Source organism: Vulpes vulpes, chromosome 10, assembly GCF_048418805.1.
Source record: "Vulpes vulpes isolate BD-2025 chromosome 10, VulVul3, whole genome shotgun sequence".
Classification (NCBI taxonomy): domain Eukaryota; kingdom Metazoa; phylum Chordata; class Mammalia; order Carnivora; family Canidae; genus Vulpes; species Vulpes vulpes.
Window position 1 is genome coordinate 87738593 of NC_132789.1, and position 22731 is coordinate 87761323.

A 22731-nucleotide genomic window follows, 5' to 3' on the forward strand; every position below is an offset into this window, starting at 1 on the left:
TATTAGAATCAAAATGATCTAAATGCAGCAATAAAGTTTATTCTCCACAGAAATTAAATTACAGAATTAAAACAAACTAACATTCAAAGGACCAAAGGCCATACAGGGAGTAAAAGCACAATCTGAATTATTTTCTGATGCTAAACAGTAATTACATGACCTAAGTGTAACTTACCCAAGAACTTTGTATATAGAGAGTTCATCATTAATCACATATTTATTGAGTACATTTTATATAGAAAGTACTCCAACCAGTCCGTATTCAATTTAATACTATTACTACTAATTGACAGTGAAAACCGTTTTGTAGAATAATTATTTTGGTCTACCAGAGAAGCCCATTCAGTATCATATTTAGAAACTGCATCGTTTTAAATAAAAAGGCATAACCAGATTCAACAATCTAGGTATATATGTGTATATCCATATACATATATAAATAAACACATATATATCTCAACATTGTAATTTTTTAATGGATACTCTATAAGTCACTTAATTTTGAAATTATCAATCCATCAAAACCTGGGCAAGTTTGTTAAGTGTCAGTATAAACAGTGATGGGTTAAACCATATTCTTCTATGTGAAATTTATATTTAACACAGAAATTATCAGGCACAAAGTTATATTTGTGGAAAAGAGATGCTATTTAGTGCCCAAGATATTTAATATAGTAGCATGAAAAAGTCTATTCTTTGCTTTAGTTATCTAGCTGCTTTAGTTATCCAGCTGAGTTAGAAATCAAGTAATTCACAAAAAAGTCAATGGATCTTAAAGGCTAGAAAACAAATCCAGAGCACCTTCGATTTCAAAGGTATATCCCAAATCATCAACTATAATTTCTTTCATTACTGGTGATTTTGAGATCACCCAGTCCAATGTTTGTGTGCATTAAAGAGTAAAGAAGGGCAGCCCAGGTGGCTCAGCGGTTTAGCGCTGCCTTCAGCCCAGGGCCTGATCCTGGAGACCAGGGATCGAGTCCCATGTCGGGCTCCCTGCATGAAGCCTGCTTCTCCCTCTGCCTGTGTCTCTGCCTCTCTCTCTCTCTCTCTCTCTCTCTCTCTGTTTCTCATGAATAAATAAAATCTTTGAAAAAAATAAAAATAAAGAGTAAACAAACACTTACGTGCTAAAGAACGTTGAAGTGCTAACTCCACAGGTAACTGGCACACCTTCCTTTAAAATAGCAAAGACCCTAACTCCACCATGAACTTCAACTTACTCTATTTAAATCCAATCAGTTCTATTCAAAACATTTAAGTATTTCAGAAAATACAACAGCAAAATAAAAAATATAAATAAGAAAATCAGAACCAGTAAAAATATAAATCAAAAGAAGGTTTAAACCAGGGGAAAGTAGAATACAAATATACTGGCAACAGTATATCTTACATGGTTTTTTAATTAAACTGCCAAGCAAAAAGGGAACGGCAATTAGTCACACAATTCTAGTGTTTATTATGGGGGAAGCATACCAGTTCCTCAAAGGAAGCAAGGTTTTGTCTCGTGGGGTCTCGTAGGGGACAGAGAATGGTCACTATCCTGACTATCCTGACTACATCTCTATAACACAAAAGCAGGGGCTTATAGGTTTCTTGCAGCCGAGTAAAATGATCTGGCTAATGCAATTTTCTGTTCATTTGTCTTAAAGGTAAAATCTAGATTAGTAATTCCTCCTAAAGACTTCCACTAAACAGAAGGTCTTAAATTGAAAATCTATTTCATATTTCTATTTCATACCTTTTCCTTGACCAAACTTGAAATTTCAGGGACAGTTGCTATATAACCTACATAAGAGACCACCATGTTATACTTGAGAGGTAGCTAATGCTTTCCCAGAATTATGCTGTATTTCCATGGATTAAACTAGTGAAAGAGGGAGGGAAAAAAAAGAATAAAGAAAATGTTGGTTGATCCTATGTTAAGAATTCTAGATTTTGTTCTAGGTCATTTACTCTATCACTATGCTTTTCTTGGTATTTACTTATAAAATAAGGATGATGCTGTTTATCATAAGCCTCCTGTGTGAGACTAGTGAGATTTTTATCAAGGTTTTGAGGTTAATACATGTTGGTAAAGAGATGTGAGATCTCTTGAAAGAAATTATAAGAAATTTATTATAAGTCCATTTCCTGACATGAAGGTAATGGTGTTTTAAATAATAGTACTTAGTCTCTTAGTACTTGTTTGCTGACAGAAATGAAACTGTGAAGCCTATAATATCAATAAAATAGTTTCCTTAAGGATTTAGATCTATACCATTATTTCTCCACATATAAAATAAAACATTTTTTCAAAATAGGAAATGTTTCCTAGTAGTTGGAAAAAAGGGAATACACAGATGATCTACTGACCTAGGTAGGGCTCACTCTCAATCTCTTGTCTAGCCTCCCTTCTTTTCCCTCAGGGAATCTCTAAAAGAACAGTTAATCCAAGAAAATCTTTATTGCATTTATACCAGCTGTTGGTAATTTGTGCTTAATTCTTAGACTCAAAAATATTTCATATTCTTCTGACTATAAATCACATTTTTGTACGTTCAAAGATTACTATGGAAATACAAATAAAGTAAAACAAAACAAGAAATTCACCATTCTTAGGGATGAGGGGACAAATGAGACTAAGAGAAAAGTCTACATTTTAATAAAAATACTACCTTCTAAAATAAGGATATCCAAGGAAACCATGAAGAATATATTAGAGGTGACTACTTTCAGTCAAGTACTTATAAAAGTGCTACCTATTATGAATGCCCTTCTGGAAGCAAAGAGAGCTTATGTCATTTCATAAGCCAATTCTATTCAAAGGGTTCAGTTTTAGCATGTGCCAGGAAGAATAAAAAAAATTTTTCTGGGACAATGCAATTTTTTTTAAACCATTTAAAAAAATCATTCCAAAGCAGAAACATTTCAGTTTGCTTTTTCTTGAAGTAATGAAACATGATTCCAAAGCAAACATTTCAGTTTGCTTTTTCTTATTTTCATACATTAAATATGATAAAACTATTCTATTCATATCCAAGTGAAATTATTATTGAGACTATGTTTAAATGCCCTTAGGATATTTAGAATAAGTATCTAAAAAAACCCGACTCCTTTTCTCTTCATATTTGAAGTTTTAAGATCATTTGCAGTGGCATATTATTGTTTTATATATCGTCTTCTTAGGTGACATATAATTAGTGGGAAATACATAATTTGTGAAAATATAAACCATGGTGATGCTGATTATTTAATCATTTATTACTTGTTTGCTGACAGAAATGAAACTGTGAAGCCTATAATATCAATAAAAGAACTACATCTAAGCTATGCCTCATTTATACTGCCAAGAATGGCCATATGATCATAATCAATCTATGATAAAAAATAATGTCAGTTCACAGAAAGATATAAAAACAAATGGGCATAAGTAATTCCAAAAGAAATGCTATAAGGATGTAATCAGTGCAGGAAATCTGTGATTGTGTGTGTGTGTGTATGCGAGAGAGAGAAAGAGAAAGAAAGAGAGAGAGAGAGAGAGCGATGGGGGCAAAAAGAAGGAGGATTAGCAGAAAAAGATATAAATGTGAAATTCCATATATTTCAAAACACACAATGTAAGTCAACAGAGAACTACAATTCATAGAATCACAAAACCTATTAGGGACTTTTAGGGACTTTGGATAAACAAACACAAAATAAGAAAAAAGTTGCTGTTTTAATAAAATTAGAATTTCTAAAAAATCTCCTACTATATATAATAAATGTACCACAACTAAAGGTTGGACTTCAAATAACCTGGGAAAAAACTGCAATAAAGAAATAATCAAATTAATGGAACTCAATAGCTTACTCTCATATATGACTTATTGCAGACGTGGAAACAAGTCATTTAATCAGTCCATAAATATACTTTAATCTAAAAATGATATTAAGTCATGGCAGCTTATCATTTACAGCTCTCTTTAACACTAATTAAGAGTGTTAAAGTAACAATACTGAATACCATAATTAGCATGACCATGTTTGAAGGTGGTTGCTGTTGAGTTATATTTTCATATAGCACCTGATGAAAAATATAATTGATAATCCTTACCTCTTTAGGGAGCAAGGAAATGAAGTCTCGTTGAAACTGGGGTTCTATCACTTGCATCATATGTTTTACTTGGGTTGGTTCACAACTATCAATAAGCTCATCTAAAGCAAGCAATTTCTCTGGTCCACTCCAGCTCTATGAAAAAGGAAGTAGAAATTTTTATTATTTTAACAGATGCTCAAATTACAAACTCATAAAGGAAAAACCACATTTATATATAAAAGTGGCTGATTATAATGAAGTTTTCTCCAGAATACTGAAGTGATAATCAATTAGTCTCATCAAATTTACTAGCTACCTTTATTTTGTAAAATTACAAAAGCCATGGTTTTGACAAATATTTTTGCACTACATTATTATAAATGTTATATGTTCATCTACCATCAAGACACTGGTTGAGAAACAAAGTTTTATTTGGAAATATCAACTCGGGCTATTGAGTAAATAGGATATTTTGAAAGATGATTTTCCTTTCTCTATATTCTTTCTAGTGGGTACCATAAAATATGATGGTATCAATAAGGCACTCATCTGAGGGTTAGGATACTGGCAGCATAATTTAGAGAAAAATTAATAACTGGATATACTGCACATCTGACAAGTGTCTTCCACAAAATAAAAGATCTTTGACTTACCATGTGAAAATAATTTCAGGTAAAAACCAGCAAAAGTATAAAACAGTAACTGACTTAGTAATAAAATGAGAGTATAAACAAAAGAGTCAGAAACAAAGTATTACATTATGGAAAAACAAAAACATCATAATTTTTAAAAATATGAATTACTTTAAACTAGACTAGGGGATTATTTATTTATTTATGCCAGTGAGGAACATCTGCACAAAAGAGCCATGACTCTTAAAAGGAAAAATTTAAAAACCATGTGAATAATTTAAAATGTTAGAATTAAAAAAAAAAAGTTAGAATTTCCCCTCATGATAATCACGTAAAACATTTAAATAACCTTGTGATATTTAATTAAGAGAAAGAACATCCTTGAGCAGGCTGATTTAAGTACCTCTGTGAATTATTATGTCCATTTTGGAAGTGGGTGAAGAGAGAACAGTAGGTAGGGTTTAGAGCTAGAAAGATCTGGATTTTGACTTTTCATTTCTTGCTTAAACTGGGAATCTGGATTTTATAACATGTGAAATAGATAATAACTGCAAACTGAGAGATACCAAGGATCCAGGAAGCCTTATTTAGAATACTTTTTAAAAGTACTTTAAAAAATCTGTATCCCTTTAGAATCTACACTGAATTTCATTTCTTCTTTTCTATCATAAAGTGTAAATTATGTTAATACTATCAAACACTTCAGTTGTACTCCTCCCATCGTACTTATCACAAACATCATTTTATTTAACCATGAAAACTCTGGGAAACATTCCCATTTTATCACCAAATATGAGGAAACACAGGCTCTAACAAATCCTTTTTTTTCTTTTATTTCTATATATATGCATACCCAGAACATTCTTCTGGAATACTCATCATGTATCCTTTTTAGTTAGAGGATTGATACATAAAAATAAAAAATACGCATATACATGTATCTGCATACACATGACCAATTAAAAGCAGTTCATTTGAAGGTAGATTGTTTTGTTCAGTTTTCCTTATATAGCTTCAAATCCTGGTTCAAAACTTACTTCTTTGAAAAAACTTACACTGATCAATCTCCACTCATCTCTGATCATTTAGTATCAATACTATAAACTCTGATTTATTGGTTTACATTCCTCACAGGACTGAAGGTGGGTTTTCATAACATGTTATTCTTCTGCATCTACATCATAAGGATTCATGGACACTATTCTAAGGACATGCCAATTTGGGTGATGGACAACATACACTGACTAGATTAAAATGCAGCTTTAATTAAGTAACTTGATAGCATAATGATTTTAATGCAAACTTCTTAAACCCCTGTGCATATGTGAATGAATGGCTGCCTTAGAAGGTTTTTGGAAGTGCTTATGGTTCAATTTTGATATAAAAATAAAGATATCCTATATAATCTTCTACAGTGAAAAGAGTGAAATACCTTTCAACATATTACTCCTCTAAATACTTTACATAAGTTAATAACATCAATAGCTACTATGAATATTTCTGTTTTAAGGTAATATACATGTTTGACGTTTTCTTTTTTTTCAGTTAATGTATTGTCACTGTTTTCTTAAGAAAGAAAGGAAGAGAAAAGCATTATCAATACATGATACAGAACTGCTAACGGATGGCAAATGTCTATTTTCAAGGATTTTAGGGATGGGGTATAGAATGAAAAAAGCCAGATCAGAAGACAAAAACTAATTCAGATCTTAAACATTAAAATCTTAAACATTAAAAACTGTGTCAAAATTTCTACATATTTAAGGCAAAGTCCATGACAAAAATTATGCTGCATAGCAAAATATTTCTAAACAATGTTTTTGCTTTAAACACTATTTGATTTAACAAGTCAGAAAAAAAGTATACCTTGATTTAAATTATACATACATTCAGCAGATGGCACTTTGTGACATTTTATTGAAAAGTATCACCACTGACAAGCATTAGCAACATAGGCTATAAACTAGATAGTAAATGAGGCTGTTTCCACAACCACACATATTCAATAGTGTAATAATTACTTAAAGTCACATCTGCCAGATGGTTCCAACAAAGGTATGAACCATATAGACACTTTCCTCTCTCTAGCCGGATTTCTTCCCTGAAATCCAGACCACTATATAAAATTGCTTACTCAGTATGTATTCTTAGATATGTAACAGAAACTTAACACGTCCATGATCTTTCTCTTCTGATATGCACATCCACAATCTTCCCTATTTCAGTAAAATGTAATTCTATTCTATTAGTTGCTCAGGCCAAAAACTCTGGAGTCATCCCTGACTCTCCCATTCTCACCACCATCAGATGGTTCTGATCCATCAAGAAATTTTAAGGTCTTAAACTTCAAAATATATCCAGAATCTGACCATTAACTACATTCACTGGTCTAGCTACTATCATCTCTCACCTTATTATTCCTATAACCTCTTACCCAGTCTCTCAACTTCCCATCTCTACCCTCCTTGTTCTATTCTCCACAAAACAGTCAGTGATACTTACTCATTTGCTTAAAATTCTCTAGTAGCTTCCCACCTCAAAGCAAAAAACTGAAGTCTTTAGGTTGGCCTACAAGGTTCTAATTTCTTACTCTTTTCCCTCTTGTTTACTCGCTTTAGCCATAAACACACCAAGCATGCTCTGCTTCAGAGCCTTTCAGCTTGCTGTTCCTGGAACAGTCTTGCCTTCATATCCACATGGCCTGCTTCCTTCTGAGATCTACCTACTCTGGGCAACCTGTCTAAAATTGCAAACCATTTCCAAACCCCCTAACCCCCATTCCTTCCCTCTCCTGACTATGGTCTAAGTTCTGTGAGAAAGGGTTTTTTGGTCTGTTTTGTTCACTACAAATTTGGGATTTGGGATTTTGTATCCCAAATCCAAAGTAGAACCTAGCACCTGACAGGTGCTCAGTAACTATTAATTGAATAAATAAATGAACCCCCAAAGAGTCAGGAAGTACCACACCACCACCATCTCAAAATTCTCTCCAGAGTATTTCTAGTAGATATTTGACATTATTATTAGAACTTAACTTGTTTAGTCTGGTTCCAAGATTGGTTCCAAATTTTGTACAGATACATGATTTACCAGTAAGGGAAGTATGTGTTAACTTGAAGACCTAGCAGTTAATGAGTATATTAAAACAAAATAACAACAACCCACACCAAACTTTAATGAGGAATAGTGGAAAGAGCACTGAATTGGAGATCAAAAAACCCAACCCTTGGAGAAGATACTTCCACTAATTAGATTACAGTTTAACCTCTGCAGGCCTTCGTTTCTGTATCTGCACAAGTGATAGGTAATTCTGATAATTATTTTATTTCTGTCCTGAAAAATATTTGTCCCAGATAAAAGCATCTTCCTTTGCTCTTTTATGGTAAAGTTATGTGAAAACATATTTAAGGGGACAGGAAAAACATTCCAAATTTGGAGAGGATCAAGAGAAACAAAACTTACTTTGTGGATAAAATTGCAAATGCAAACTTGAAAATTCCCCATGGAAGTGGTATTTTATTTCAGATAATTAGAGAATGCAGGTAGGAGAGAATATAAGGAACACTGAATCATAATCAGGAGCTTGGGTTTCACCAGCAAATTCACCATGGAACTATGAAAGTCCCCTAATTAATCTGTCTCAGAGACCCCATCTGTATAATGAGGGGCTTGGTCCAGACCAATGTTTATCCAAATGCTGGTTGAGGAGTGTAAGAATCAGTCCTAAAACTCACCATCAAAGAATCTGATGCAGTGGTCAAGGTGGAGCTGAGGACACTTTATGTTTTAAATAAACAACTCAAAAATAAATGAATGAATGAATGAATGAATGAATGAATGAATAAACAAACAAACAACTCATCCAGTATTGATGCAAGTGACTCACACACCAGTAGTGGTTACTAGTCTGGATGACATCTAATATAGCCCATTCAGACAAACATTTTATGACTTTGGGCAGTACTGTGCCTGACTGGGCAGTACTGTGCCTGAATTTCATGTGGTCAAGAACTCACTTCTTATAACTTTTTTAAACTCTTCCTCACATAGGGTTTCTTGATCATATTGCCTCAAATACAACTGCAAAGTAATTCTGAATTCATTTTCTTTTGGCATTATCAATATTTTGTTGACTAGCAAATAAAAAGACCTAAATAAAATAAGTTAGAGAACATGTACAATTTCTAAGTGTTAACATGGAACTAAATTAAATCCTTCAAAAGAGTTTTATTCCACTTTTAATTTCAAAACACAGAAGTATTTTATACATTATTTAAAAATATTTTGAAGGTATTTTCAAAGTACATTCACGGTTTTAGTGCAATACAAATTTGTTTTGATTAAAATAATGCTAATACAGTTAGTCTAGTAACATTTGTATGAAGCTGTTTTAATAGTCCTTTTTTAGAACTGAGAAAACTAAGGCTCGTAAAGGTTACCTCTTGACCAAAAGAGGAAACTAACGTTTACTGAGTCTCCACTATATTTCCAAATACAGCTTTAAGCACATTTACATGTTGTCTTCTATCTGACAACTTTTTGGTGTTAAATCTGTTTTATAAAGAATGAAAATAAGGCAAGAGTGGTTACATGATACCAACAAAATTCCCTAGTATTAGGGGGTAAAGCCAAAATACATACTAAGATCTTTTTCTTCTAAATTGTATGTGCTTCTCATTGTATCAGGGTACTTCTTTATGTAAATTTCAACGTAAGATGTTATTGTTATTGGTGCCTTTTCTTGCTATAAAATTTTCAAGTAAAAAAACCTATGTGTTAACACCCAAATGCACAAATATACAAAATGACCAATCTCTGTCCCCAAATAAACAGGATGAAGCATCAATCTGGTTGCCAAAAAGGCAGAATCAATGACTACTAAAAATTTAAACAGTACAAAATTTCTGGGGTTTTTTTTGTTATGTTTTGAATTTCTACTTCTATTTTGTAGTGGTGTTTTGTTTCAATTTCCCTCTATCCAAAATGGTGTATCATTTGTTCTCATTCAATTTATAAATGGAATACAGGGTACTTTGTTAGAATAGATGGAGCTGGACCAAAACAATGCTGTATCACTGCCTTAGGAGCAATAGCAGAACAGTAAGGGGAAAAGCTCTCCCATTTTGCTTGTTATGCAACGGAAAAGTCCTCATTAAATACCCCCACAGCACATCTGTAGAAATCATGCCAGCTTAATTATCCCTCAACTATATAGCACATAGGTCAACTCATGACTCCCCCCATTTTACTATGAAATTATATCTCTCTACATGTTAGGCATGAAAGCATTGTAAGCTTTTAGGCAAGTGATTCATCTCTAGTTCCTTTGGCGCCAGCCCTGAAAAGAAAGGGTAATGTCCAACAATGAGGCCTTGGGTGTGTCAGAAATGGATATGGTACTCAAAGGATTAAGGTCCTGATATACCTGTCTAGTTGGCCTTTTGTTGCTAGTAGATTTCTTTGCTGCAGAATATTTATCTGAAAAAATACATATAGTACTACATACCTTCGGGGTAATTCTACCTGTTATTCCTATTAGCTAAGAACAAGTTTTCTTCACTGCATCTACTTGTCATAAAGTAATCAAATGGAGTTTTTTGTTTGTTTGTTTTTACAGAACAAAAGCTAATCTAGTATTTTCTTTAGCTTATTGAATCTCTTTAATTCTAGGATACGACTTTTTAAAAACAAGTAACATTTCTGAAGATGGAATACATCTAATAATCCATGGTATCTCAGACTTGATGACATACAATATGTGGTACCATGTGGACATTTCATTAAGAAAAGTATGAGCTAGGGGCACCTGAGTGGCCCAGTTGGTTAAGCATCTGCCTTCAGCTCAAGTCATGATCTCAGGGTCCTGGGATCCAGCCCTGTTGTTAGGCTCCCTGCTCAGTGAGGAGCCTGCTCCTCCCTCTGCCTCTGCTGCTGCCCCTGCTTGTGCTTTCTCAAAGAAATAAATAAAATCTTAAAAAAAAAAAAAAAGAAGTATGAGCTAGCTAAATAAGCAAGCATTATACAGAACTCCCTAAAACATCCTCACTACAAAATAAAGCACAAATGCTCCCTTCTATACATCAATATTTGAGAGAGTTCTCTTAAAATTGGGAAAAGTCTAAATGACTAGCAAAGAATATTTTGGTACTCTAAAACACTGGAAAGGGATGCTTGCATAGCTCAGTGGTTGAGCATCTACCTTCAGAGAAGTCGGCTTTTCCCTCTGCCTGTCTCTGCCTCTCTTTCTGTTCATGCCTCTCATGAACAGATAAAATCTTTAAAAAAAAAATAACAAAATAAATATAACACTGGAAAAAATGGGCCCATATCACATACAAAATAAATCTCACTTTATGACCTTCTGATAAGAAATAAAGCTTTTCATATAAAATAAATATTTTGCAGGCTGTCCACAATGATGAGAAAACTACCAGTGAGAGCCTAATTTTCAATCATGTTGATACTTTCTTGTAAAAATGATATGAAATCAGGGGCACCTGGGTGCCTCAGTCAGTTAAGCAACTGCCTTTGGCTCAGGTCATGATCAGAGGGTCCTGAGATCCAGCCTCACATCGGGCTCCCTGTTCAGTGGGGAGTCTGCTTCTCCCTCTCCCTCTATTCCCCACCCCCATCCCACTCACGCTTGCTAGCTAGCTAGCCAAATAAATAAATAAATAAATAAATAAATAAATAAATAAATAAATAATAAAATCTTTTTAAAATGCTATGATGTCTTCTGCATTGCTCTCAAGTCCTCTGTATGCAAGCATGACAACACATACCTGTATTTCCATCTCTTTGGCTTAACCAGAGATGATAAAAATCTTACAGTATTTCTTTAGCAGTATGAATGTCTGAGTCCTACTTTCACCTCTTACTAATGGGGTAAATTTCTTATCAAAAGGATATAATAAAAAAAATTAAAATTCTGAATGCATGCATAGGAGAGAATTAATTAAAATTAAAAAAAAAAAAAATCAAGAACCTAAGGTAAAAGAGCTGGGAGGAGGAGAGAGAATAATCCTCGGGGAAAGGTAAGTTTAATCAATATGTGCCTATGAAAATAGAAAAAAAAATTCTTTGTAATTGTTGTTGTTCATAACATTATAATATGAATAGTACATTAACTTTAATTCCTCTAATCCAGATTCTCAATCTCAGCAACTGGTGATTTTGGGCTTCATAACACTTTGCTATAGGAGGCTGTCTTTTACATGGTCCCTACCCACTAGATGCCAGCAGTGTCCTGCCCTCCACCTCACCAGCTGCAACAACCAAAAATGTTTCAACAGAGGAAAAATCTGCCCCCTGTTGAGAATCACTGCTCTAACCTTTCAGTTACCAACTGAAGAAAAAAGGTTACCCTAGTTTCTCTGAAATCACCTGAAGGGCAGAAGACAATTTTTAAAATCCATTTAAAAGCAACACTGATTCAAGTGAATTTTCCAACTATGGAAGAAAAAGATTAGGACATTTATTTAGTTTTTGCCCAGGAATTTAATATATAAGGATTTACATAATGGACATCTTAAAAACTTAAAATATCAAATAAAGTCAAGTAAAGTATCTTTTTTCCTTATGTATTTTTATTCCCTTATGCATTCATAAAATACCACCAATCAAGCAGGAAGAGGTAAGGAAATATATTCATTTTACATTAGTGCCATGGCTAATATCAGAGACAGCTTCACTTTACATAATTTATTTTATTTGGTATTTACAAAGAATAATTAAGCAAGTGTTTACTCTAGGTCAACTATTTGTCTAAATACTTGATTTATATGTATTACCTCACTGGAAAAAGATATATCAATTTACTATCACTATTAGGAGTTATAAAATTAATAAAAGAGGCTTGGTTATAGCCAAACTTCCCAGTAAACTTTCAGAGAATTTAAATTATGGTAAAATACAGTAACCAGAATTTGAACATGATAAGCCATACATAAGCATGGCACAGATGAAAAGAAGCTGTATCAACTCCTGGAGACTACTAGAGTAACAGTGATGGGTAAGTCATCACCAGTGACTAATTAGCAGAGTTCCTACATTACTCCTAAATGTTTAACTTCCAGGCAATATATTTTATTTATCTTTTTAAAGATTTATTTATTTCAGAGAGAGAGAGAGTGCACACGCAAGTGGAGGGAAGGGTAAAGGGAGTGGGGGGTGGAGGGATCCTCAAGCAGGCTCCCTGCTGTGCAAGGGTCATGGTGCTCAATCCCAGGACCCTGAGATCATGACCTGAGCAGAAACCAAGAGTTGGTTGCTTGACTGACTGAGCCACCCAGGTACTTCTTAAGCAATGAATTTTATTTAGAAAGTACATTCAGCAACCCCTGAAACCCAAACATAAAGGAGAAAAGGAAGAAAGTTCTTATTATCTAAAAAGCAATAAAAAATGCAAACGCACACTAACACAAAATAAGCACTGGATTCTCTCGATTAATACACTTAAAAATTAAAATGAGCTCCCTTACTTTCAATAACATTTTTTTATTGACATATACTGCACATAACACAAAAATCACCATTTAAAATGTACACTTAAATGGTTCCCAGCATACCTATCTTGCTGTGCAACCATCATCACTATCAACTCCAGAATATTTCCATTACCCCAGAAAGAGATCTTGTACCTATTAGCAGTTAGTGCCAATATCCCCTCACCAATCGCATAGCAATCACTAATCTACATTCCCTTGTATCGATTTGCCTGTTCTGGATATTTCATGTAAATAATAATCATGCAAAATGTGGCTTTTTGTGTCTGGCTTCTTTCACCGAACAAAACATTTTCAAGGTTCATCCATGGTGTAGCACATAACAGTTCCTTTTCATGGCTGAATAATCCCCTATTTTTTGCAGTGATTAAGTAAAGCATTTCAAGTACTGTGTTTAGACATGTCACCTGAAACATTTTCAGCCATTCCTGGAGGCCTGTAGGTGGTTGGACAGATGTAATTCGGCGTCGTTGCTGCCCTTGGCCATTGGCTGCTCTCAGGTCTCCAAAAGTTGTTGGTGTTGCTGAACATGGTACAAGCCCAGTGGTACTACAAAAAAAAAAAAAAAAAAAACACCAAAAAAACAAACCCACAAGAGTGGAAACAGAGATAGGCATTTATTAAGAGTAATGGGCTCTAATTTAATAATAATAATGATCTAGCATGTTTCAAACATCAATAGAATTATCACTTTCATTTGCTTATTCTCAGAGAGCAAGGATATACAAAATCTATTCCGCTATTCTTAGAGTTGGTTTCCTCCCTCCTACGTAGCCACCTGTTATTATCCCAGCAATGCTAATTGCAACCAAATGACAGAATCTCTATGGCAAAACTGCAACTTGTTGATACATACAAATAATGTTAAAATATATCTTTAGAAGATACAGGTCCCACCTCTCTTTATGACAGGTCTTCAGTAACTTAATTAAATAAAAGTTTAAATTTCCTTAATAAAAAGAGCTGTAAAACCTACTAATGCTTTAAAAGATTCATATGTAGAAATAGGATGCTGAAATATCTTGGACTTTTCATAAGATGCATTCTAAATTATTTACAATATTTATCTATTTCTCTCCAACTTTTCACTGTCATTTATAAAGCTTAGCAGGAACAAGTCTTGATTAGACATAGATTTACTCAGAACAGTTAAATATTGAAAACTTACTATATTATACGTAAAATTAAATAAAATGAGATGATCTAACACTTCTATCCAATAATTTAAACTCTGAGATATTAAAGAAAACAAACCAACCTGAAATTTAGTTCTGCCACTAGCAAAATAAAAGAGTCAAGACTAGAAGATCTATTTCTAAAATTGTCCAACTCTCCTAAAAATGATGAATAGCAGAAAAAGTATAGTTATAACCAAGTTATTAATTTTTAAGCTTTACTTTCTAATTTCAACACATAATTAAATTATTTAATCTTGAGGTAAATACTGAATATCTCTATTTTAGGGACATTTGGAAAAAAAGTACAAGGAGATTCATAATTACATTTGTGAAATAATCTTCAATTTATTGAGCTATGATAATAAAGTATTTTAGATCCGAAGAACATACAAATTGTATACTACTAACACAATACCTAGCTCTGATAAGTTGCTAATGAAACAACTCCTCCAATCCTTCTCTATCCAGTGTATCTCATTATTTTGTTAAAAAATAAGCCTTATCACCAGATTTTACAGAAAAATCTATGTATCTACCACCTTTAAATCTTTTAGCATTATACATCTATGATAATCTCTAACATACAATTAAATTTTATCTTCCTGTCTATCAAATTCCAAAGGTAAGCTCTATTTTCTTCTCCAAACTGAAACAGAATGGGATCATAACTGAAATTTTCTAATAAAGAAGATGGAAAATCACAGCTTCATTCTTATTAGAAAATCTGTCAAAAAATTTTTAAAAACACCAAATATATCCTGACAAACTCTCCAAAAAGACATGGAAATCAATACACTGTTTCGTTTGCTTTGGTAAGATTATATGTTAAAAGGCTGAAAACAGAACTTGTACCTTTTCAAGTGCTTTCTCAATATAAAAAGTGAGCAACTAAAGGCAAATTTTATTAAACTGTGTTCTGTAGTAAAAATTCAGCATTTATTTACAAGCTGCCTTAAACACAACTGAATAATTTAACGCCTTTGTCTTGGTATCAGCCATATTAATATTAAACCAAAATGATACAGTTGACTGGAATCTACATATTAAAAATAGCACATTCTTACATTAAACTCAACTTTCTCATCCAAGAAATACTTTATCAAGACTAGAAGGAAAAAGTAAAAATGAAGTGAAGAGTTCCTCTTGTCTATGACTCCACACCCTCTGGTGGAGGTGCCCAAAACACAGTGAAACTGTCAAAAAGCAAAGGGTAGGTAAGAGAGAAAGGGACGGGACAATCATTAAGGGGGAATCACACAGAAAGCACTTCCTGAATAAAAAGGGGATAGTTTTATTTTTCTCGTCTATATCATCTCTGTATTTTGTGCATATAAAATGAATTATTATGATCTCTAAATTTCAGGGAAGAGCAATTGAAAAAAAATTTTCCTACAACTGAATGAAATAAAAATAAAAACTTTTTCTTTGAAAAAAAAAAAAAGAAATGCAATCTCTAACAATGCTCAATCACAGAAACTTCAGTCTGAGCAATGTTAATTTTGTTGCCTCTTATATAATAAACATAACTTTAAATAAAAATATTTAGGGGAAATGAAATGTCACCATCATGAAGTTTTAATGGCTTCTATAGCTAACTTTTAATCAGTAATTTGAAGAAGTGACAATTATGCAAAAAAGACCCAAAAAAAGCTCTGAAGATACTTCTGTCATTTAAATTTTAAAATACAAATTCCGAATGACATCCAAAGCCATTTTTAATTGGCTGGGTAACAGATATTGTGTTTAAGTTAGCCTAATTAGCATGAGAGTTGGAAAAGTTTTATATTGATGTAAAATCCAAAAATGATAGAATGGTGCACAAAACAAGACTACAATTGTATTTAGTTGTTATGGAAACTATGTTACCAGTGTGGAAATGTATGTGTTAAAAACATAAGATCTACCAAGCAAATAAAAGGGGATTTCTAACACAGTAAGATTTATTTAGTAACTGTGAGGTTTATTTCACTGCTAATAAATGTATCTTCAATTCTGCATATATAAATATCTACCCTAGAATAGCTGTTGCTATAGTTACAAGATATATTTGCTCATATTCACATTTTAGAATTTACTTTTTAGAATTCCTTAAAATTTGTGATTTAGAAATTTTGTTCATAAGAGAAATTCTGCTTGTGTCTTATTTCAAAGTATTAGTAAGAAAAATATAAGCTATGGTGGTAGTCATTCTTTTATTTAAAATTATGTATTTCTCAATTTTTAGTGATCTCAAAATATGCTATAGAGTCAACAGTACTCGTTACCTTATACTTCTATGAGAATAAACTGGAAGAAATGCTTTTGGAATCATCACTTCTTTAAAGAAACATAAGAATAATAAGAGAATTAATTATTATACTTAGTATTACCTTGTGTATTCTGAGACTTTGCATGGTTTCTTTCCCAAAGAAAAAGAGCGGACCTCAGAACCATGGTCCAATTTTCTTTTCATCTATAAGGTAAAGCAAATAAGATAGGTTTAAAAAAAAAAATCACCTGTCCCAACTACCAAATCTTAACATATGCATTGGCAATACTGAAAAATATTCTTAATTTTCATATGCCTTAATTTTCATATTCACTAATTAGGCATAGTTAATGTATATAGAAAATAAATGCTTCATGGTTTTTTCTACCTCTTGTACTTTGTTTTACTCTTTAAAGACTAAGAAGGTGAATTCCTTCCTATCCAATATTTTGTCTAGAAGAATAGCATATGGTGACTTAAAAATTGATATTCATCATACATATTCCTTGAGAGTGATATACCTTTCACGTTTTCCAGTTTAAGAACCAACACAGGGGAAAAAAACACGTTAATACATACATTACAGAACCATATTTAACACGTCTCTCTTAGTGATCATTTTCCTTTAGAAACATAGCTCAAGATAAAATAGCAAAATTTAAAATTTCAAAAGCTGAATGGAAGTAACAATAATTGAATTTAAAACACACAGATTATTACAAAAGTATAAAGAGAACAATGTAAATAAAATGATCTTGAAAAGCAATTATAATAAGGCATAAACTATGAATATGAATATGGGCAATGAGGGGAGTAAAAAAAGTATATCTGTAAGAGGAGAGAAGTCTGAAGATGGTATAATAAAGGTGGGGGAAAAGCCATGAATTGATATTTACACAGAATATAACTTCACTCACAAATGCTCACTCAGGACAAAATATTCTAAGTTGAAAAGCAACACCAACAAAAAGATTTAAAAAGAACGAGTTAATCATCTTTGTAAGGTATATCCAATATCTATAGTTTTTAAGAATCTCCTTATGCTATATATGTGTAGTACTGTAAATACATTTCGAGTTGCATTTTGTCAACATCAAAATTGAAATATTTATTTTTTAAATTTTACCATCTGTTAACTGAGGTTACCTAACTATACATCTGTTCTAAAACTAGAAAATAAGATCTGTTAAGATTCAACTTTTTCTATTTCAACAACCCCCTGAGATTTGTGTCTTCTAATTAATTACTGTACTACTGAAAATTATGGGGAGGGGGTATCCAGAGTGATAGAGAGCTATCGTCATTTTTATAGCAAGGCGAAAACCCTTGCTTTGCAGCAGACTTCTTACCTACTGCCTCACATGGGAACATCATAACACAGCATGCTACATTATAAATACCAAAGAGAACCAATAAGACTCTAAAAATTTTTGAGCCACAGTATGGATAATAAAGACTATGTTTTTATCATCAGGAAAAAGTCTTCCAAAATACAGAGATGATCTTATGATATTAAGGGCTAGAAGGAGGGTATAACAAGCTAATCCATAATTTATACCTTAGTTCAAGAAATACCTACTGGAAAGAAATGGAATTGGTCTCATTTCAACCCTTCAGAAGTTTCTGTACTCCTTACATCGTTTTAGAGTGATTCCTCTCAAAAACCCTTATTTTCTTTCTCCAAGTAATTTTAATAAAAAGCAAAAATAAATACATAAGCTTTAATATATAGACAGCCACGTGCTTGCACGTATATAAATTATAGACATGTATACATGTATACACGCAAATATATCTATCAAGAAGGTCAGTCAGTACAGATTACCTTAAAAATCTAGTTTTTTCATAACTTCTACAGATTCTTATTTTCAAAATTAACATGAGAAACTTTGATATTCATTCTAATTAAGTTGTGATACTGGCTTTCAGAACTTCCCTGGGTATCTTGTAAATACACATTGGTGCAAATGCCATTTGCCACCAAAAGCAAACTTTATTTCCATCTTAGAAATCCTTCAATGAATAAAAATGCCCAAAAAAGACATATCGAGGGAACCATTTAAAAAGGATTTTTTATTTTCAGAATATTTTACCAAATAAAGCACTTTCTGTAGGACTACAGAAGTCTTTTAAATATTATATTGTTTACTGAAAATCTTGACTTTAGAACCAAATATTAATTCTGCAATTTTCTAAGGGGCACAGAAAGTAAATACGATCTTTTAAATTATAAGTCCTAAATATCCTAGTGATTCCAGACTTTAAAAGAGTCAACTAAAAGAAGAAAGAAAAGAAATATAAATAAGGTATAGAAAAATTAAAGGCAAAAGATTTCACTAAAAGCCAACTAAGGGTAGAGTATTTCCAGGTCAGCATTTAACGGAGCCACATCTCCAAAGTCTAAATATATTTTTAGTGAAAAATTCCCAGATGAAAATATACATTTTATTTTCAATTTAAAGCTGCTTACAGCTTACGTTGTCTTTGCATTATTTGCTTACATTCACGTTATAAAACAGAATACCAGCCATCCAGCCACCCACCAAAATTAGAGGATACTGCAGCCATCTCTGATGATACAGATTTTCCTTCTCAGGCAGGCACACACACACACAATCATACAACACAGGAAGAAAACAGATTACTTACTTTGTAAAAAATCATTTTTAGTGTGCCGTAGAAACCCATATTTTCTGTATTTTTCCCCTTCAGTGATTCTGTGCCCCCGTGTGTCCGGCTGCTTGGCAGTCTCTGACAATATAAACCTTTTTCAGGTAGGTATGTCACAGATTCTAATGTGGACATGCTCAGGCACGTCAGAAAGGGAAGATCAGGGAGCAGAACCGGCAACAAAACTCCACAGTAAAGGCAAATGCAGCTCAGTATCAAACCGCTTCTCGGGACACACATACATACATGCAGCTTGACTGAGGAGAACTCGAGGGAATAATGAGAGAGAACCGAGAAGATTATTGGAGGAGACTATGCCCTGTCAAAGCCTTGACTGAACAGATTCCTCCCTCAGCAGCAGAGGGATCAGATTACATCTTCCCTTGAACACAGAATGGTGCAGTCCAGGATTCAGCAATGCAGACTGCACATCAATTATATGGTGATCCGCTCCAGGGAACCCGTAAGCACACAACGCACCGAGCAGAGGGAGGATGTGGGCAGCAAATGAGACCGCCCCCGCACGACAGCCCCCTTCCCCTTTCAAACTTTCAGGAGATTATTTTGTATTTTGTAAAACCTGCATTTCCGAAGAGTTTTAAATGGCAAGCATCCTTTCCACAAATAAGTGCTTTCAGAAACATTTTGAAAATGGAATATATTTTCCATACAGTCCTCCCAACAGAAGCTAAGCAGGCTATTTCCACTAACTGTTATCCTATTGCAGTCCTGGCACAGCCTGATCACATTTTTCAAGTAGCTTAGATGGTACAAAATGAGCCATCCCAAAGGGAGAAATTAAATATTCTTTGGGGGTATTTATGCTAAAGTAAACCAGTTTGGAGCATACAACATTTGCAGAAATTATGTAATAAGTTACATTTTAACCTGCATATTTCTTATACTAACATTTAATGAAAATATTCCCTATGTTTTTCTGTTTCACTCATGTAAAACATATCATGAAAATTACCACACACTTCATCAATTCTTAGTAATCATGACAATATATTTTTAAGACTATCAGACTGGTATTAAGTATATAAAGTTTGGCCAAAAGACTATTTCTCCAAAGACAGCAAAAACTGAGCTCATTGGAGAGTCTTACCCTCATTTGTGAATTTAATCTTGAGTAAACAGGAAGTATTGGACCTCCAAAATTATTTTGACAGTGTGTATTGCTTATCTTTAAAAAGGCATTTTACATAATAATAACAAAATACCAAAACTTGCCTGAAGGCAACCTTTTTCTCAGAATGACTACTTCACAAATCTAGATATTTTATCTTGCAACTTGCTACATGACTAGCTTCAGAAGCAATTATAAGATTCCTTGGACTAGAAAGGCCCATTATTAAGGGTCTTGTTAATTAACTCCTACCCTCCCCATTAACATTCTTTATTACAAGTAAACTGCGTGCCTATGGTGACTTAAGTACTTAAGTTTCTTGAGAAAAAAAGAAATACTATTTGGACTTACTCTCTGCTATAGTTAACAAATGACTTTCATTAGGTAAATGATTCGAAATGCTGCATAAAGTAGTATCATAATTTAAAAAATAAATGTTTACCTTTATAACTAAGACATTAAGTCAGTATAATGTCTTTTATTTTAAAACATAAATGAAATAAGATGATCTAAAATTTTATGAAGATGTACATCTTGAATCTTCTGGAAATTACATTCTCTATATTATATTATCTTTTTAAAAAATCTGACTCTTAATTCTTACTCTCAGAAAGAATATATATACGTACACAGCAAAAAGTTAGTTTTCTAAATAAACAATTAGCTTACTTCAAAGAAAAGTTCTTTTTAAAAAGAAATCTCTCTTAGCAAATAAAAAAAAAAAATCCAACTGTTAGGATTGGACCCATAAACCCTTTGGTTAGAAGATTCAGAGAATTCAAGATTTTAAAAAAAAACAAAACAAAAACAAAGTAAAGAAAAATAATTTCCTCTTTATTATCCACCTCAATTCTGGGCTATCCGAAGAAACTTTTTATAAAATGAACACCTGAAATTTTCCCTAAAACTTGTCAGTGGTAACTAGCTTATTAGAGTACAAATGGACTACATATCAGTCATCTAACAGTACATACCTTGACTTCAGCTGCAATCATATTCTCTCTCTAAACAAAGTAAATTTTTCAAATTAAGTCTACTTAGTTGAGGACATAGACCAACTTTAATAAACCAAGGACACTGTCTCAAAACTTAGGATATTTAAAGAAGAAAATGACCTATATGTGTATATTCAAAGAAATGATCTTATGGTTACATAGCTCCTTTATATGGTATGAAGTTATGAGAAAATCTGACCCTCACAAATGCATAACTTATACGTAGGTATATATATATGCATGCTTCATTTTTTGAATAGGCAAAATATTTGCATGATTCAAAAATCAAAATAATAATAAAAAAATATATATATTGAAAAGACCTTCCACCACCCACATCCCTATCTTCCATGGGTCCCATTTGATAATTATTTTTATTAGTTTTTGTCCTTTAAGTGAGAAAGTGTATGTTTATAAGTGCTCACGAAGACTTTATTTTCCCAATATTTCAACAATTCTCCCTACTATCTTGTTTACAATGTTAATTTGAATTGTGAAGAAAGAATTTGGCAAGCAAAACTAGTCAACCAAATCTCTACCCAGATTTCAAGAAAATGAATACAAATAATTGTCAATATTCTGAAGTACTATTAATGAAAGTTGTGATCTATTAATTTCATCATGATCTACAGATGAACAAAACAAATAAAACCATTCTCCATTCCTATTTATGAGCATCTTGGCTAAAATACAGATGTTCAAACTTTATTCAGAGATTTAGGTTTTTTAGTAGTATGACTGAAAAAGCCTTATGTGTGTTATTTATTTCTATCTTTGTGGTAGGCAGAAACATTTCAAAACTGAGATCAGTCCATTGTCTATGTTAAATAAGTTCAGGAAAAAAAAGTATTTTATGCTCTATGCTAGAATGTTAACTAGTAAGTCCACTGAAAAAAAGGCTAGTCAACTATTACTGCTAGACAATACTTGTGTTTGTCATCTAAATTTTTAGAATCACTGCCTCAATGTCTTAAGTATATTTTCACTATGATAAAGTAAATCTTCATGTAATTTCAGCTAAGTAATAAATTTTCCATTCTATAAAAAAATTATTTCTTGTGCTGATTATAAACCTATAAACCTTACTGGAAATCTATTAGCAAGGGAAGTGACTGCTAATTCAGACCCAATGCTCATCTCATCACTATCTCCTATTGAGCTAGATATATAAGAAGAATGGATGAGAGGAGCAACTTAACAAAGTCTATCAATCAATTGATCAATCAATCAGCACAAAGATATAAAGATGTACTGTCCCAGAGTCTAAGCCTCTGGGAAATAAGGCAAAAGAATGATTAACCTGTGAACTAGCACA

The 22731-nt window shown here is 32.7% G+C and overlaps 1 protein-coding gene across 4 annotated transcripts in view; it reads right to left on the reverse strand.

Moving 5' to 3' along the window:
• The window catches only part of FBXW7 (F-box and WD repeat domain containing 7), a 231518-nt gene that overhangs the window by 13337 nt on the left and 195450 nt on the right, over window positions 1-22731 (reverse strand). For 3 of the 4 annotated variants that reach the window (XM_072724827.1, XM_026016635.2, XM_072724828.1), the window contains 3 exons: window positions 16744-16826; window positions 13604-13745; window positions 4079-4213 (listed from right to left, as the gene is read on the reverse strand). In XM_072724827.1, coding sequence (XP_072580928.1) covers window positions 4079-4213; window positions 13604-13745; window positions 16744-16826 — 360 coding nt within the window. Of the gene's footprint in view, window positions 1-4078; window positions 4214-13603; window positions 13746-16743; window positions 16827-19271; window positions 19769-22731 lie in introns of those variants that run through there. The other variant, XM_026016636.2, reaches the window with a different exon arrangement.